A 16,400-nucleotide genomic window follows, 5' to 3' on the forward strand; every position below is an offset into this window, starting at 1 on the left:
ACATCAGACACATCCTAGACCATGACCCATGGGTGTCTTTGCCTCTGCCCCTGCAAGGTGAGCGCCCACCTGCAGCTCGCCCACTTCAGAGCCCACCCCTGGAAGCCCAGAGCTGTCCCGGCTTTGTCACCCCAGCCTGGTGTCCCCACCTGCTCTCCAGAGCTACAGCACCTCCCTGGTCCCCAACCCACCATGGAACCGAGAGGGGCCACATCACCCGTCAGGCTGACAGGGGCAGCAGACCCCAAAAAGCAGATCATAGAATCATTTTGGTTGGAAGAGACCCTCAGGATCATTGACTCCAACTCATAGAGTCAAGCAGGATGGGCAACATCTCAAAGCACCACCATTTGAAGCCCAACACCCTCCACAACACTAGGAGGGGTGACCCTGCAGCAGTGACCACCTTCTGGTGGATCCTTGTGCTGAGGCCACTCAGGAGAAGGCACTGGGTGCTGCTGCTCAAGCCCAGGGACTTCAGCTGGACCCATCCTGTGATCTCATCCCCCAAAGCTGGTGCCCAACACAAGACCCAGAGCACTCACCATCCAGGAGCCTCAAGGTGAAGTTCACGCTGGGCTCCTCAGGGCAGGGGTGAACATGAGCCCCTCCAGGCATGGTGGCAGCAACAAACCCTGGGGCCACTGCCCTTGTCCCCAGGCCTGAGGACACCACTGAAGCCACCACTGTGCGACCGGAGGACAGCGAGGTGGCTGGAGCCATGGTGGTCCCTGCAGCAAGGGGAGGATTTAGCCAGAGGGACTGAGCATGGAACAGCATGTCCAAGTGAGGACATCCCGGTCATCAGATGTCCCCAGGACTCATGAGGGGCAGGTGGACACAGCACAAGGAGGGGAGAGCACTGAGGAGCTCAGTGGGGTTTGGGGACATTGAGCTGCACAACCCCAGCCAGGACCTCTCCTGGTCTTGGTGGCCAGGATAGAATCACAGAATCATTTTGGCTGGAAAAGCCCCTCAAGATCATTGAGTCCAACCGTTCCCCAGCCCTGGCACTGCCCCATGTCCTGAGAACCTCATCTCCGTCTGTCCAACCCCTCCAGGAATGGTGACTCCAGCACTGCCCTGGGCAGCCTGTTCCAATGCCCCACAGCCCTTTGGGGAAGAAATTGTTCCTCACATCCAACCTCAGCCTCCCCTGGCGCAACTTGAGGCCGTTTCCTCTGGTCCTGGCGCTTGTTCCTGGGGAGCAGAGCCCGACCCCCCCTGGCTCCAAGCTCATTTCAGGCAGTTCAGAGATCAGAAGGTCTCCCCTCAGCTTCTGTTCTCCAGGCTGAACCCCCCAGGTCCCTCAGCCACTCCTCATAAGGATCTGGCATGGGCCCACTGTGGTGGTAGGTGCTGGGGGGGGCGGGGGGTGCTCCACAAGGGTCTCCACAACTCCCCTAAAATGCAAGATTAAGTGTCCCCAGCCCCAGGCACACCTGGGAGCATTCCCCAGCCAGGGTCAGAGAGGGACCAGGAGCTGCTCGTGGGGTGGGAGACCATTGCCAGCAGCCACCAGTGTCTCAATCCCCTCCCACCCCAAACCAGGTCCTCACAGACCTGCTGGGACTGGGGACACTGGGAGCTCCTGGCAAGTCCCCCTGCACCACACCGCTGAGCACAGGAGCCATTTCAGGAAGGTTCTAGGACCTGGGCCACCAAGTCCAGGAGGACACCAGGAACCAGCACCAGACATGGGCACCACCACCCCCTCCCCAGTACAACCAGTGGGGACACCAAGGGGAGCAGCCAGGGGGTCCCAGCCCCACTCACCTGCCACCTCCAGCACAGCCCCACACACCAGCACCCACCAGTGCAGCCCCATCCTCAGCCAACAATAACTCCAGCACCTGAGGACCCTTAAAGACCAGGCTGGAGCCAACGGGCCCCAGCTGGAGCTACTGGGTTTGGGGATTTGCTTGATTTTCTCTGCAGTTCCACATGTGGGGCTGGTCCTACACACTGTCCCAGTCCCACCATCAGTTCCTGTCCTATCAGTCCCACCACATAGTTTTGGTCCTGCATGGAGTCCTGGTCCAACCACTTTGCCCTGGTTGCAGTTGCACCACATGGTCTGGTCTCACCACTTGGGCTTGGTCCTACAGATGCTCCTGGTCCCATCTCATGATATCGGTCCCACCACACAGTCCTGGTCCAACAACATGACCCTGGTCCCATCATGGTCCCTGCCCCAGTCCTACACATGGTCCTAGTCCCACCAGGCAGATCTGATGCCACCACTCAGTCATGGTCCCATGTGTGACCCTGGTCCCACCACACAGTGCTGGTCCCCAGTGCTCCATTGGTCCCATTACGGTCCTGCTTTGGGTTTTCCATCCTCCCATCTTCAGAGGAAGCTGGTGGCCAGGATGGGATTTGGCACCTGTTCCCAGCAGAATACCTCAGCATGTCATGGGAGGCAGCTGTGGGCCTCAGGGACAAGGCCTGGGCTGTGTCCCCAGTGCCTGTCCTGGTGACCATGGGCAGCACCTTGTACAGTTGACTTGGTGGCCCCAGTGGTGGTTCTGGACCAGCCATCAGGGCTCACGTCCACCCCAGTACCATCCCAGGCCACCCTGACCATGGGATACACCTGCCAGCAGTGGAGCTGGAACCTCGTGACACAAGTGAGTCGTGTCACCCGTGATGGCTGTCCCGAGGGTCCGATGTCCCTGCAAAACCCGCAGACCTTCCTGGTGGCACCTGCAGACCCCAGAGGTCTCACGGCAGCACCCGGCAGCGCAGGCGGCTCCAGCAACGGTGGGGACAGACCCAGGTGCCCCAATCACCCCGGGGGTCTCGTTTCTCAGCACTGCCTGGGGGACACGGGGGTTCCCACCCCCAGGGGCTGCCAGGACCCCCAGACAGGGCAGGATCCATCCCCAGGGGGAGCAGAGACCAGCAGAGCATCTGTGCTGGAGAAGAAGCAGATGGATGAGACCGGCTGGACCATCCTTCTATTAAAAACTGCCCAATGTACCATTATCTTACAAAACTAGAACAGCTTTTTTATTTCTGGTCTTTACAAAGGGAGCAGAATACAGGCTGGGGGGCCAGCGGGGATCCCTCCATGTGGGGAGGCTCAGCCACCTCCTTGCCCGGCCAGGGCCGCTCACGGCAAGACGCGGCGTTGCCAGTGTCATCCAGCCCGGCCGGGACACCAAGGGCTGTCCCCTGCACAGGGGGAGGGATGCACCCCTGTCCCTGAATCCCCCCCGTGCCCGGGGGATGGCGTCACCGGGACAGCAGCCGCCGGACCCTCTCCCCATCTCCCCCACCATGCCAGTTCTCACCAGACTCCGTGGGCCTCCCGGGATGTCCCTTGTGGGGACCGGGGCCGTGGAGACCTCTAACTGGGATGATGGGGGCTGGGAGGGGACCTGCTGCATGGACACCCTTCAACCACAGGGAACACGAGCCCGTTGGTAAATGCTGGGGTTTGGGGTGGGTTTCCCATTCTCCAAACCCAAGTGCAGCAGCCACTGCCGTGTCCCAGCTGGCTGCACGTCCTGGCCTGCCAGGGGCTGCTGGAAGGCTGAGGACGTGCTGCACTCATTGCACCCATGAGCTGGGGCCTGCTGGAGCAGGCACACAGCCCCAGACCAGGGCTCAGGGGGAACGGGGAGATTCGAGGAGCCTGTGGGCGCACGGGCTCCCTGCCAGCAGCTCTGCCCACCCCGGGCAGGGAGAACTCCCTGTTCCCACCGCCCGACATGTCCCTGACTGTGCTGCCTGGCCCATGGCGTGGGGATGGACATCCTTCTCCTGCCGTGACGAGGCCGCATCCTTCATGAATATCTTTCTGTGGGGAAGGAAGAAGTAGATCCTGCTGGAGAAAAACACCTCCAAGCCCCCAGTCCTTGACCCCTCGCAGGCTCTGCTCTCCACCCCACAGGCTCCTGCTCAAGTGGGGACTCAGCAGGAGGGTGACGGACGATCTCCCTGGTCCCCCTGACTGTTCCCAGGTGCCGGAGCCTCCAGTCAGTTCTGCTCATATCCAACCAACAGACACCATGAGTAAGAAAAAGGAAAAGCACCTGGTTCTTCCTTGAGGGAGTGGGGCACCTGCTGGCCCCTACCACTTCAGAAAGTCCCGCACGCGGCTCCACAGCTTGGTGATCCAGAGGTTGACCCCCAGGTCAGTCAGGTACTGGATTTCGGGCGTCAGCATCTTCCGGCATAGCTTCTGGTGCTTCTTGTTGATCTTCTTCTTCAGGTTGTAGCCCAGAATGGACTTCTCCCCCAGCGGCTGCCAGGGCTGCATGGAGGACTCTTGGATGGCGCTGGCATCCACGGCGTGTCCCCCATCGATGCAGATGCTTTTCATCTTCTCATTCTCCCGCCGCAGCTCGGCCACGTCCTTGGCCATCCGCTCCCTCCCGTAGGCCTCCACTTTACGCCAGAAGGTGGCATTAAAATAGCGGTAGAGCTTGGCGTCGATGAGGTTCCAGAAGGTGGCCTTCTCGTAGAGCTCTGGTGTCAGGCGGGAGACTGTGGAACCCTTGCGGGCGTTGAGCTTGAAGTAGAGGACATCCTCCAGCTGCCAGCACAGCAGGTCCTTCAGCAGCACCAGGGATTCGTCAAAGTACTCGAGCAACATGACAAGGTGGAACCGGCGATCTATCTCCTGGATGTGCTCCTCCACCAGCGGGCTGTTGGCGTTCATGTTGTTGTCGTAGCCCAGGTCAAAGAAGAGGAGGTTTTGGAGGTAGTGAGCGTTGAACCCGTTGGGGTCGTAGTAGTGCCAGGGGGCCCGGAGGAACTCAGCCAGCTTGTCCTCCCCCGTCAGCTTCCAGGTGAGGGGGATGACGCGCCCAAAGTAGTGGAAGGAGGACTCGAAGAGGTAGGCAGGGTCCCGCAGCACCGTCACGAAGGTGGTGTCCGCTGGCAGGAGCTTGCGCACCTCCTCGTAGTGGAAGCGCATGTGGTTGCAGATGATGTTGAAGCAGGCGCCTGGCCGGTAGTGCTGCACCTGGCTGCGCTCAAAGTAGGAGGGGTAGTAGAAGTCATTGCGGCCGTTGGGGAAGGCAAATTTCAAGTGATGCTTCTCACCGAAGCGGAAAAGGATGTTGAGGATGGTGCTGCTGGCCGTCTTGTGGGTCTTCATGAACATGATGTTCCGCTTGGGCAGGCAGCTCCGTCCTGAGGGGCTGCCTGTGCCATTGGCTGCTGCTGGCACCTTGGTGGGGGCCGGGTAGGAGGAGCAGGAGGAGGAGACGGGGATCCTGGTGGGGAGAAGAGACAGGACAGGGTGGTGAGGGCAGCTCGGCCACCAGGAAGGCTTGGCCGTTGTCCTTCCTGGAGGAGCTGGACCTGGGGACGGGTGCTCACACCAGGGATGGGTTCTTGCCCCCAGCACCCCCTGGGCTTCCTGGCAGAAACAAGCTGGGCTTTGGGCAGAGCCCTCTTCACCCCTAGCTGTGTGCCCAATGGGACTGGGACACCCACCTGGCCGGAGCCCCTCGACAAGCAGAGCAAAGCCCACTGTCCCCATGAGCCCCCCAACATCAGCTGCACGTCCGAGTCACCAAACCAAGCTTGTCCACCCCCTGGACAACCCCAGCCACCAAGGACATGCCACTATGGGGGTCTTCATGGTGGTCAGTGCCTACCAGCTGCTCAGCACAGCCCGAGCAGGGCATTCCCAGCCCTCCCCATGGGCACAGCTGTCGTGGCCCTGGAGCAGGTGACGCTGAGATGTGCATCGAGACAAGCTCCATGGCCAAAGCTCCAGGCACCTGGAGGATCCAGCATTCCAGCAAATAAGGACATAATTCCAGCGCGTGGCCCTGCGGGCCCTCGGGAGGCACCGAGAATAACGTGTGCGTTATCTGAGATGCCCGGAGCAGGGAACAGAGACCACAGCATCGAGTGACTTTGGACACCTTTAATGAAGTTGGAAAGCTGATCCTTGATAACACACGAGTCATCATGTTGCTTATGAAACAACAGTGGGTGGATCGGTTATAAACCCAGTGACAGACTCACTGCTGGGAGGGATGGCCGGGAGCTGAGCCCTGCTGAGACCTGGCTTTTGCCGTGACAGGCAGCAGGGAGCTTTGAACCCACCCGTGATCATCTCTGTGGGCGAGAATTCACATGTGGCAGCGCTCTGATCGCTCTGGAAGGACAAGCCCTTGATAAAGAGCATCCAAAAAACTGCCTGGGCCCTGCTCATGGCTCCTGGCTGCTGGGGAATGTCTCCTGTGACACTTCTCCTTCTCTCAGGGGACACCAGGGGACACGAAGCTGCAGTGGGCAGGGGGTCTCCTGCGCCTCCTCATCTTCTCCACCATCCAGGAGCTGAGCATCAGCTGCCATTTTGCAGTGGATATCCCTGGGGTGAGTGTCCCCAGACCCCCAGGGAGCTGGGGTTCCCATACTCTCCCAGCCAATGGACAGGGCGCAGTCTCCAACAGGAGTCTGTAGGAAGGAGACATCCCGATGTGAAGCCACCAGAGCCTGAAAAGTCCCGGCACCCTCGTCTGGGGGTGCCCGGTGTGAAATGGGGTGGCCAAGCTGCCAGGGGACACCCAGGGACCCCACACTCACTCTGTGACGCTGACTTGCAGTGGGGGGACGGCATAGGAGTAGAGCAGCAGCATGAAGCTGGTCAGGAGGGTCCCCAGGACGAGCCCCTTGCACATGGACCTCCAGGGCTTCCCATGGTGCAGCATCCTGGTCACCTGTGTCCAGCGAGAGGAGAGGAGAGCCATTAGCACTGGAGTGAGTAAGCGGGGACCAGGGGGACAGTGTGACGCAAATGAGAGGCAAATAAGGCACAGGGACATCCCAGGAAGCATCTCACTGGGCTTTTTGGTGTTGGCACTGCCAGGAGAGAGGTGAGCCAGCGCCAGGTGTGTCCTTGGCCGCGGGCACAACGGATGTGTGGCCAAAGAGCAGCAGCTCTGCCTGCCCTGCGCACCCTTTGCCTGCCTTGAGCGATTCCCTGGTGCAAGCCAAAGGCTGTTGGAGCAGCCGTGGGGCTGGGAATGGGAGGAGGAAGGAACTGTGCCACAGGGCACTGTGGCTGCGGGGCGGGCACCCTCTGCCAGGCAGCACCGGCAGCCCCCAGCACCGAAAAATCACCGACATGGGCGGGAGCTTCCCAAGGGCAGCCAGGATCCCTTTTCCCAAGGAAATCTCCAGGCTGGACCAGGAGCCACATCAGCTGGGGATGTGCTGGTGCTGTGACACCTGTCCAGTGCAGCTGTGCCCATGTCCCCTGGCCCCTCCAGCAGCACTGGCTGCAGGGGGGCTGGTGGCTTCACCGCCCTGGGCACCCGCACCTCTGGGTGGCTCAGGGTGGGGACAGGGGGACAGAGACCTGCTGGACAAAGGGGGTCCAGGGCGGGATGGCACCCACGTGCAATGGCATATACATCCACATACGTGCGTGCACAATTGCACACACGCATGCATGCACACAGCCAGTGGGCATGTGCACACATGCACACACACATAGGGACACACATATCCATGCACACCCAGGTGTGCACACACACAGGGCACACTGACACATGTCTGTGCAGTTTCCTGCGTGTGCATGCACACACACACCTCTGTGCAGGTTCGTACACCCACATGCATGCATGGGGACACACACACACTCACGTATGCACTCATGAACCCCCCCAAGGACACAGACACGTGCACGCACACACACACACGCCCCACTCTGCACACACAGGGATACAGACACATATATATACATACATCTATACATCCTCCTGTGTGCCCATGTATGCACAAGGACACAGATATACATGCATGTCTATGTGTGCTCATGCATGCACACACATGCACACTCATGTGCGCACACACACACAGCCCCTCCACAGGCAGCCCCCTCTCTGTCCCTGCCCCCAGCCCCATTGCCCCCCCGTGCCCGCCTCCCCCGGTGCCGCTGTCCCCCTGCAGCCCCCGTGTCCCCCGGCAGCACCTGCCCGGCCACCTGCCACCGCTGCTTGCCGCAGGCCGGGGACGCGGGGGGCACCGGCAGCTCCGGCACTCCAGCCACCGCATTGCAGCAGGGCTGTCCTCTGCGGCAGGACAGGGGGATGCGCCACCCGTGACGGCGGCACCTGCTGCCGGGGGCTGCGAGCAGAGCCCAGCGACTGGGAGCACCCCCCGAGCTGGAGGGCAGAGACCCGGGCCGCCCCCCCAGCCCTGCACTCCCATTTAGCGGCTGTGGGAGCAGCATCCCCCCCGCCAGCTCCTGCTCGCTCCGGCTGCCCCAGCACCGCTCTGGCTCCTGGGCGTCCTCCAGCCCAGGCTGCCCGCGTCCTGAAAACACCGCAGAAATACCCCACAGCTCCCCGTGCCTGCCACAGCATCACCCCTCTGAGCCTCCTGCGCTCCAGTGGATAATCCAGAGATTAAATCCCGGCTGGGAGAGCTGCGGTTTACACCCAGACACATTTTAGTCCCCCCGACCCCCACGTAGCAAAGACTCCCCCGGATTTCTAAGTTGAACCCCAAGCAGAGAAGTTACCCGGCCAGCGCAAGGGTGCCCGGGGCACGGCGAGCCCGGGGCTGCTGCTCCTGCCTGCCTCCCTCTCTCTCCAGCCCCTCCAGGTCACCTCCTGCTGCTGAGATTTCCAGCTCGATGAATAATGAATGGAAAATGCAACCGGAGCTTGGGGCTGCGGCCGGGCGCTGGGCACCGCTTGCCCGGCACCCGGTGCAGCAGCTGGGGATGCCGATGGGGTTGGCGCCTGGTGACACCCCACAAGCATGCCCAGCGCTCCCCCTGCCCTGCAGCAGGGCTGGCCAGGCCAGGCAGAGCTGGCTGCATCCAGCCTCTTCCCAGCCGGTTTTCTGAGCCCCTGCCAAACGCGGCAGGACCGGGGGGATACGGGGTGTGCAGGGTAACCATGGGGGGAACAGGTGGCTCCAAACCTACACCAAAATTGCAGCACAGGTGTGAAGCCCAGAGGGTTTCACATGCCTGGGAACTGCCAGGGTTTGGTTTTAAGCCATGGCTGTGACTGTGCTGCAGTCACCATCCGCAGCGCCAGTGTTGGCACCACCTGGAAACACCACCGGTGAGAGCCTGGTAGTGCTGGAGGGGCCACCTGCCTGCATGGGCGTTGCCGGCTGGGGGCGAAGCTGCATCCCACTGCTCCGTGCCGGCCTTGCCGCTGCGCCATGGGGCACAGTGCCAGCACTGACCTTGCCAAAGCGAGCGAGCCCGCGCCATTAACCCACCTCTCGGTTCCCGGCGCGGCGGAGGACCCCACCATCCCCCCGGCACCCAGCCCCGCACTCCGGGATGGCGAGAGGATGTCTCGCTCCGCCCTGGGATGGCGAGAGGATGTCTCGCTCCACCCTGGCTGGCTCCTGGGCTGTTTCTGCAAACAAGTCCCAACCCAGCTGCTCTATTGACTTTGTTTGAAGTGAGTGGCTTAATCATTAATAGCTGGCTGGGAGAACCGCGGCAATCACGGCATTTGTCCTGGGGCTCCCATTAGCGTGGGGCAGCCGTGGAGCCAGCCCTCAGCCGGCCGGTGCGAATTCCCAGCCGCAGGACACGGCCGCGCTGGCCATCTCCCCACGGGCCACCCCCGCGATGGCCCAGGCGACAGGGCCCTGCAGCCCTGTCCCCGTGTCCCAGCAGCTCCCCACGTCCCTGGGGACATCCCCGAGCGCTCTTTTGGGGTTTCCCTATAGGAGCCGTTTCCTTTATGGCCAGACCCCCGTAGCCGCTGGGCACGAGGCACATCCACCAGCCGCTTGCTCCTCCTGCCCCCGCCAGCCCGCGGGCACAACCTGTTCTGCATGTGCCCGATTTCACACAGGCACCGTCACTCCTACGGCCCTGTCCCCCTTGCGCACCCCCCGTGGGTGCAAACACCTGCCCCACATGCCGCTGCCACCCTGCCCCATAGATCTGCCCCCCGCAATGCCCCGAAGCCCCCCAGAAATCACCTTTTCCTCTGTTGAAGCTGCTCCGGGCAAGCCGGGCCTCTCCTCTGCGGGGCTGGTGCGGGGCAGGGGGGCCGGCGCTGCTCCGACATGGAACACGCTGGTCCCGGGCAGCTCCCCGTGAACACCGGCGTTTCCAAAGCCTCCCAGCAGCCACGGCCTCTACGGCATCACCGGGGTCCCAGCCGTGCGTCACCGGCCTGGCGAAGGGAAAAAACAGGGAGGAATGAGAGTGGCTTCGGTGTGATGCAGGGCTGTGGCCGGGCACCGCCCGGCTCCCCGGGACAGCCGGGCCAGGCCCAGCGCCCGCTGCCACCCCGGGCACTCGTCTCCCCACCCACTGCCGGCAGCACAGAGGGGCCATTCAGCCCCTGCCTGCCCGCTGCCTGCCAGCGCCCAGAACAACAGGGACGTTTGTCTCCATCTGCGGCGACAGCCTCAACGGGGACATTGTCACCGCGGGCCCCGGCCCAGCCCCTCCGCTCCCCTGCACCGCCAGCCCCCGGCCCGGCCTGGCCCCCCAGCCGGCCCCCGCGGGGTGGGAGCGAGACGGCGGGTGACGGTGGCTGTCCCTCACGATGGCTGTCCCTCACGATGGCTGTCCCTCACGTTGGCTGTCCCTCGGCAGTGGCATCAGCTCCTCTCTGCCCCATGGGGCCAGTTCTCACGAGCCACCATCCTCCTCCCGTGGGACGTTCCTGGCCGGGCTGTCACGTCCCGTGCCTGGGCTCACCTCGGGGTGGGAGCGCTGTGGGGGGCTCAGCCCCGCACCCTGACCCGGCCGCCCGCTCCCCGCGCGTCCCGGCAGCGTCTGCCGGCTCCCCTGCCCGCAGCCGCCCCCGCCCCGCTGCCGCCATAGCGAAATGGCTTTTATGGCCCTAGCGGCAGCAATATCGGCGCTTCCCCACCCTCAGCACGATAATCACGGCACCACCGTGCTGCCACCGGCCTTTTTCTCCTTTTCTTACTTAAAAGTTTTTAAAAGCGGCCGATAAGAAAGATGGGGACAGATTTTTTAGCAGGGCTTGTTGTGATAGGACAAGAGGTGATGGTTTTAAAGTAAATGAGAGGAGATCCAGGATGGACAGGAGGGAGAAATTTTTTTATTATGAGACACACTGGCCCGGGTTGTCCAGAGAGGCGGTGGATGCCCCATTGTGGGGGACTACGGTGGGTCCGTGGGTTCCCTGACGGAGGGCGTGGGAACAGAAATTAGCCTTGAAGATATTAAAGCCTGCCCGTGAGAAAGATGGGAGTAAAGGGGTATCCGGAGATATTAAGGTGTACCCGTGAGAGAGAAGGGAGTAGAAGAGTAACACTGGTGATAGCGAAATTAGCCAATGAGATGTTACTGCTGTAACTTGTAACCAATAGCGAAGAGACACATGAATTGGTAAAACTGTATGAAAACGCACTTGTGGCAATAAATGGCATCTACTGCTTTCATCCTGGAAGAACTTGGTCTATGTCGTTTGTCCGTCTCAACCGTGACACCCCATCCCTGGAGACATCCCAGGCCAGGCTGGACGGGGCTCTGAGCAACCTGAGCTGGTGCAGATGTCCCTGCTCATGGCAGGGGGGGCACTGGGGGAGCTGGGAAGGGCCCTTCAACACAAACCCTTCTGTGATTCTGTGATTCTTGGTCCCACCAGCTGTGCCAGGACTTTGGGGTTCCCCATGCACCCCATCTACAGCGGCCTGAGGGGTGTCGCTGCCCGCACGGTCCCATCCTGCCACGATGTGGCTGTGCTCAGTGGGACAAGCGGGTTCCCTGGCTGCAGCAGGAGGGCTCGGCACCACCTGGCACCCCACGGTGGGGCAGAAAAGGGGCCACGGTGCACCAGCCCCAGCCTTGGTGCTCCCCGCTGCCCTCCAGGCCGGCTCTCTGCCGCTGAAGGCGGTGATGGCCCCGGGGCGCTTGCTCAGGCAGCCACTGAGCGGCGGCTGCGCTGGCATCCAGCGCCCTGGAGCTCTGCTGGCAGCGCTACCACAGGGCACCCTGAGCTGTGCCCAGTACCCACCAGAGTCTCCGTCCATGACGGAGGCGTTTGGGGTTCAGAGCTCCTCCCCACAGGGCTCGGGGTGACCAAGCGGGGCGCTGGGCAGGCAGGTACTGCCCCATCACAGCAGCTGACATGTCCTGCGCGGCCTTTTCGCGACCGGTTCCCACCCCGGGGTCAACCTGCGCAACCCCCGGGCAGCCCCGACTGGTGCTGGGGGACGAGAAAAGCCAGAATGCTCTCTGTCATCGCAAGGTGAGGGACAAGGAACCGCTTCCCCGCAGGCGCTGGCCCCACTGGCGTGTCCCTGCTCTCCTGGGACGGAGACCCCCCAATGCCCCCAGCCCTGGACAATCCCATCTGGCTCCTCGGAATTACAGCCAGACTGGCTGTGGGCAGCAGAGAGAAGCAAGCGAGCGTGCAAGTGAGCACAAGCAAGCACAAGTACGTGCTCCCCAAACATCAGCACTGGGACGAGCCCCCCTGCCCCTGGGGAGGCAGTGGCTGCTGGTGGGATGGGGACAGGAGACTTGTCCCTTCTCAGGGCAGCAAAACGCCCCGAGCGTGCGGTGGATGCGCAGCCCCCCCAGCCCTTACCCAACGTGTTTCCAGTTGCACCCAGCCCTGTCTGGAGTCACACCTGGGATTTATCGCCCATCGCTTCCCCCTGCCCCACCGGGCCCATTTGTCACAGGTAATGGCCACTGCGTGAAATAACCACAACACCAAATTAAATAACAGGCCTGGCTCTGCCACCTGCTCTGGCTCCAGCTGCTCGCTTTTCCATCCCCTTGCCTGGATTCACCCTGGAAAGACAGATGTGAGGGCAAAGAGCTGTCCCACCCCCTCTCCACGGGGAACTTCTCTTAATTTCAGGTTTCCCCCTTTTTCTAGGGGTGGTGTTGGGAAGGGTTTCCACCTGGAGCAGAACCGCAGATGTGGCAGCTCAACCAAGGGATGCTCGCAGGCTCGGGATGTGATTTTAACAAGCTGGAGAGCAGCAACGCCCCATCTCCTGCACCCCAGGGGGTGCGAACCACCCCCAGGAGGGCCCCACCATGATGTCCCTCACTCCCTGTCCCCTGCCCCCCAACCTGGGAGCGTGCAGAGCAAATCCCTCCCGGATTTGGAGGTACAAATGAAGCACTCACGCTGAAAACCACAACCACCAGGAAAGCACACGCCAGAGCTGAGGATCCCAACGGATTTGGTGAGGAGCTGAGCGGCTGGTTGGAGGGATGGACGGCACCGTGGTGGCACAGAATCACAGAATGTTAGGGATTGGAAGGGACCTCGAAAGATCATCTAGTCCAATCCCCCACACCCATCCTGGCGAGGGCTTGGCCCCACCGGACACGCATCGGCCGACTGTCAGGAGCCTTTATCAGGTGGAAAAGCCGTAATTAGTGCTGGCAACAGAGGGGGAACTGGTGGCTGTTGGGGCAGCACGACTGGTTTGTGGTCAACCCCAGCCAGGCAGCTCGGCAGCGGGGCTGCTCCTGCAGCCAGTCCTGCCCGCCGGCCCCACTGCCCTGGCCTTGTCTGCCGCCCCCGCACGCTGCCCAGGGGTGTCCGGGTGTCCCGCGGGTGCTCTGGGTGCCCTGCGGCTCCTGTGGGGTTGGGAAACCACATCCAGAGTCTCCTGCCGTGTGGTGGGACCTTGGCTTTGGGTGCAGCCGCAGCAGGTTCCAAGTGATTGAACCTCCTCCTTGTCTGAGAGGTGAATCCAAGAAAAAGCAAGAAAAAACAGAAAACAAACAAAAAACGACAGGAAAAAGATAAACTCCTCCCAACCTCCTAAAGCAAAAAGAAGAAAAAAAAAAAAAGAAAAAAATACAAAGCGGGGAAATAGAGAAAAGAAAGAAAAAAGGAAGAGGAAAGAGGAAGAAAGAAGGAAAAAGAAAAAAGAGGAAGACAAAGAAAGAAGAAAAAAGAAAAAAATGAAATAAAAAAGAGAAAGAAAGAAAAGAAAAAGAAAAGAAAAAGAGAAGAAAAAGAGAAGAAAAAGAGAAGAAAAAGAGAAGAAAAAGAGAAGAAAAAGAGAAGAAAAAGAGAAGAAAAAGAGAAGAAAAAGAGAAGAAAAAGAGAAGAAAAAGAGAAGAAAAAGAGAAGAAAAAGAGAAGAAAAAGAGAAGAAAAAGAGAAGAAAAAGAGAAGAAAAAGAGAAGAAAAAGAGAAGAAAAAGAGAAGAAAAAGAGAAGAAAAAGAGAAGAAAAAGAGAAGAAAAAGAGAAGAAAAAGAGAAGAAAAAGAGAAGAAAAAGAGAAGAAAAAGAGAAGAAAAAGAGAAGAAAAAGAGAAGAAAAAGAGAAGAAAAAGAAGAGAGAAAAGAGAGAAAGAGAAGGAAGAAAGAAAAGAGAGAAAAAAGAAAAAAGAAAAGGAAAAAGAAAAAAGAAAAAAAGAAAAAGAAAGAAAAATAAAAAAGAAAAGAGAAAGAAAAAAGAAGAAAGAAGAAAGAAAAAAGAAAAAAGAAAAAAAGAAAAGAAATAAAGAAAAGCAACAGAAAAAGAAAAAAGAGAAGAGAAAGAAAAAGACGAAAAAAGAAGAAAGAAAAAAGAAAGAAAAAGAAAAATAAAAAGAAAAAGGAAAAAAGAAAAAAGAGAAAAAGAGAAAAGGGGAAGAGAAAAGATAAAAACAAGGAGAAAAAAATAAGGAAAAAGAAAGACAAAGGGAGAAAAAAGAAAAAGGAAGACGCGAGCGAGCAGGCCGGCCGCAGCCGGGCAGGTGCTGTTACGGGCCGTTCCCTCTGCGCTGCTGTTGCTCTCCGGGATTATTGACCCTGGCGCCGGCCGTGCCCGCGGTGAGTCCACGGCCACGCCTGTGTCCCCGCGGGAGCGCCGTGAGGTGACACAGCCCTCACCACGGCTGGGACAAGGTGTCCCCATAAAACCCCACGAGATGCCAGAACCTTGACCACAACTGGAAACAAGGGTGTCCCCATAAACCCCCATGAGTTACCACCACAGCCCTCGCCGCGGCTGGAGACAAGGGTGTCCCCATAAGGCCCACGAGATGGCACAACCGTCACGCCCCCAATGAAGCCACGCTCACCAAAACCCTACAAAAACCCCACTGCGAGCCATTCCACCTTGGGACACCGCTTCCCATCTCCAAAATGAGCTAGAAAAGGGCAAACCCCCATATATCTTGCACGAAAAGGCATTAACCTCCTCTCTCCAGGAGGATGACAGCCGTGAACAGGCCTCAGGGCCATGTGTGGGACCCAGCAAGGAAATGCAGGGGGGTGTCTGGTTTTGGGGAAAAAAATGGGTTTCAGGGGAAAGGGTGAAGGGATAACGCTGCCGATGCCAAATCTGCCAACCACGGCAGCCCTAGTTTTTTTGTGCATTGCTTTATCTCAGCCAAGAGCCCCCAAATAGCCCCTCTTTCACCCCAAAAAATCACTCCCCCTGCCTGTTGCTGGAGGAAGGTGGGAGAAGGACAGTGAACCCCAAAAACCTTTGTCTTGTGCCTTTGCAGGTAACTGCATCCCAGCGGGGTTGGGGGCGCCTCTGAAGGTCGCCCAGTCCAGCCTCCATGGTCACGGTATCTCCATGGATGGGGAATTCACCACCTCTCTGGGCAACCTTGTGCCAGTCCTTGGTCACCTTCATGGTGAAGAAGTAATGTTCAGACAAACCTTCTGGGTTCCAGTCTGTGCCCATCACCTTGCACCCCAGTGCTGGCCATCGCTGAGAAGAGCCCAGCTTCACTTCCACAGCCATCCCTCCGTATTTATACCCATTGATATGATCTCCCTCAATGTTGACTTCTCTAATCCCAGCCTTTCCTCCTAGGAGAGATGCTCCAGTCCCTGCATCACCTTGGTGGCCCTTCACTGGACTCACGCCAGTATGTCCATGTCTCTCTGGCAGTGGGGAGCCCATCACTGGACACAGCTCTCCACAAGTGGCCTCATCAGGATGAGGTGCAGGATCACCTCCCTCAACCTCCTCGTGCAGCACCATCAGCCCTCTTTGCTCCCAGTGCATGTTGGTGGCTCAGGGTCACTGTGGTGCCCACCATGACCCCCAGGTCCTTTTCTGCTGAGCTACTCTCCAGCCTGGCGGTCCCCAGCGTGTCCCCAGGGGCAGGACGTTGCACTTCCCTTGGTTGAACAAAACACGCTCAGAGTTGGGTCTCGGCTCCCAGACAGGATGGAGCAGACCCAAACCTGCTACTGGCAACAGGGACTGGCAGAGGCTGACAAGGAACAAAGTACAGCCACGGTGCCCATGGGTTGTACACCTGGTGCAGGGACCAGGTTCTGTCCCTGCTGCTCCACCTCCAACAGCTGCACCTTCTCACCCGGCAAGGGATGAGGAGGCACTTCCAGCCCCACACTCGTCCCAGATGAACCGATTGGCACCTCTGCTGCTGTGCCCAGCACCGGGCAAAGCCATGGTCACAGAATCACAGAACGTTAGGGATTGGAAGGGACCTCTAAAGATCATCTAGTCCAATCCCCCCGCC

At 59.5% G+C, this 16,400-nt stretch overlaps 1 protein-coding gene across 1 annotated transcript; it reads right to left on the reverse strand.

The window, feature by feature from the left end:
• Nucleotides 1-3,687: 3,687 nt before the first annotated feature.
• On the reverse strand, nt 3,688-10,066 carry GAL3ST1 (galactose-3-O-sulfotransferase 1). The gene is made up of 3 exons (XM_065646582.1): nt 9,934-10,066; nt 6,556-6,689; nt 3,688-5,228 (listed from the first exon to the last, which is right to left on the reverse strand). Exons 2-3 carry the CDS (start codon nt 6,678-6,680, stop codon nt 4,079-4,081), a joined length of 1,275 nt encoding a protein of 424 aa, XP_065502654.1. The 5' UTR covers nt 6,681-6,689; nt 9,934-10,066; the 3' UTR covers nt 3,688-4,078.
• Between the last annotated feature and the right edge of the window lie 6,334 nt (nt 10,067-16,400).

Source organism: Caloenas nicobarica, chromosome 16 (genome assembly GCF_036013445.1).
Source record: "Caloenas nicobarica isolate bCalNic1 chromosome 16, bCalNic1.hap1, whole genome shotgun sequence".
Taxonomy (NCBI): Eukaryota; Metazoa; Chordata; class Aves; order Columbiformes; family Columbidae; genus Caloenas; species Caloenas nicobarica.

Excerpts from the sequence above, each read along its gene's own strand:
- GAL3ST1 (XM_065646582.1), bottom strand. The coding sequence starts at position 6,680 with ATGCTGCACCATGGGAAGCCCTGGAGGTCCATGTGCAAGGGGCTCGTC. Across the intron at positions 5,229-6,555 it reads CTGCAAGTCAGCGTCACAGA|GATCCCCGTCTCCTCCTCCT; the intron begins GTGAGTGTGGGG and ends TCTCCCCACCAG.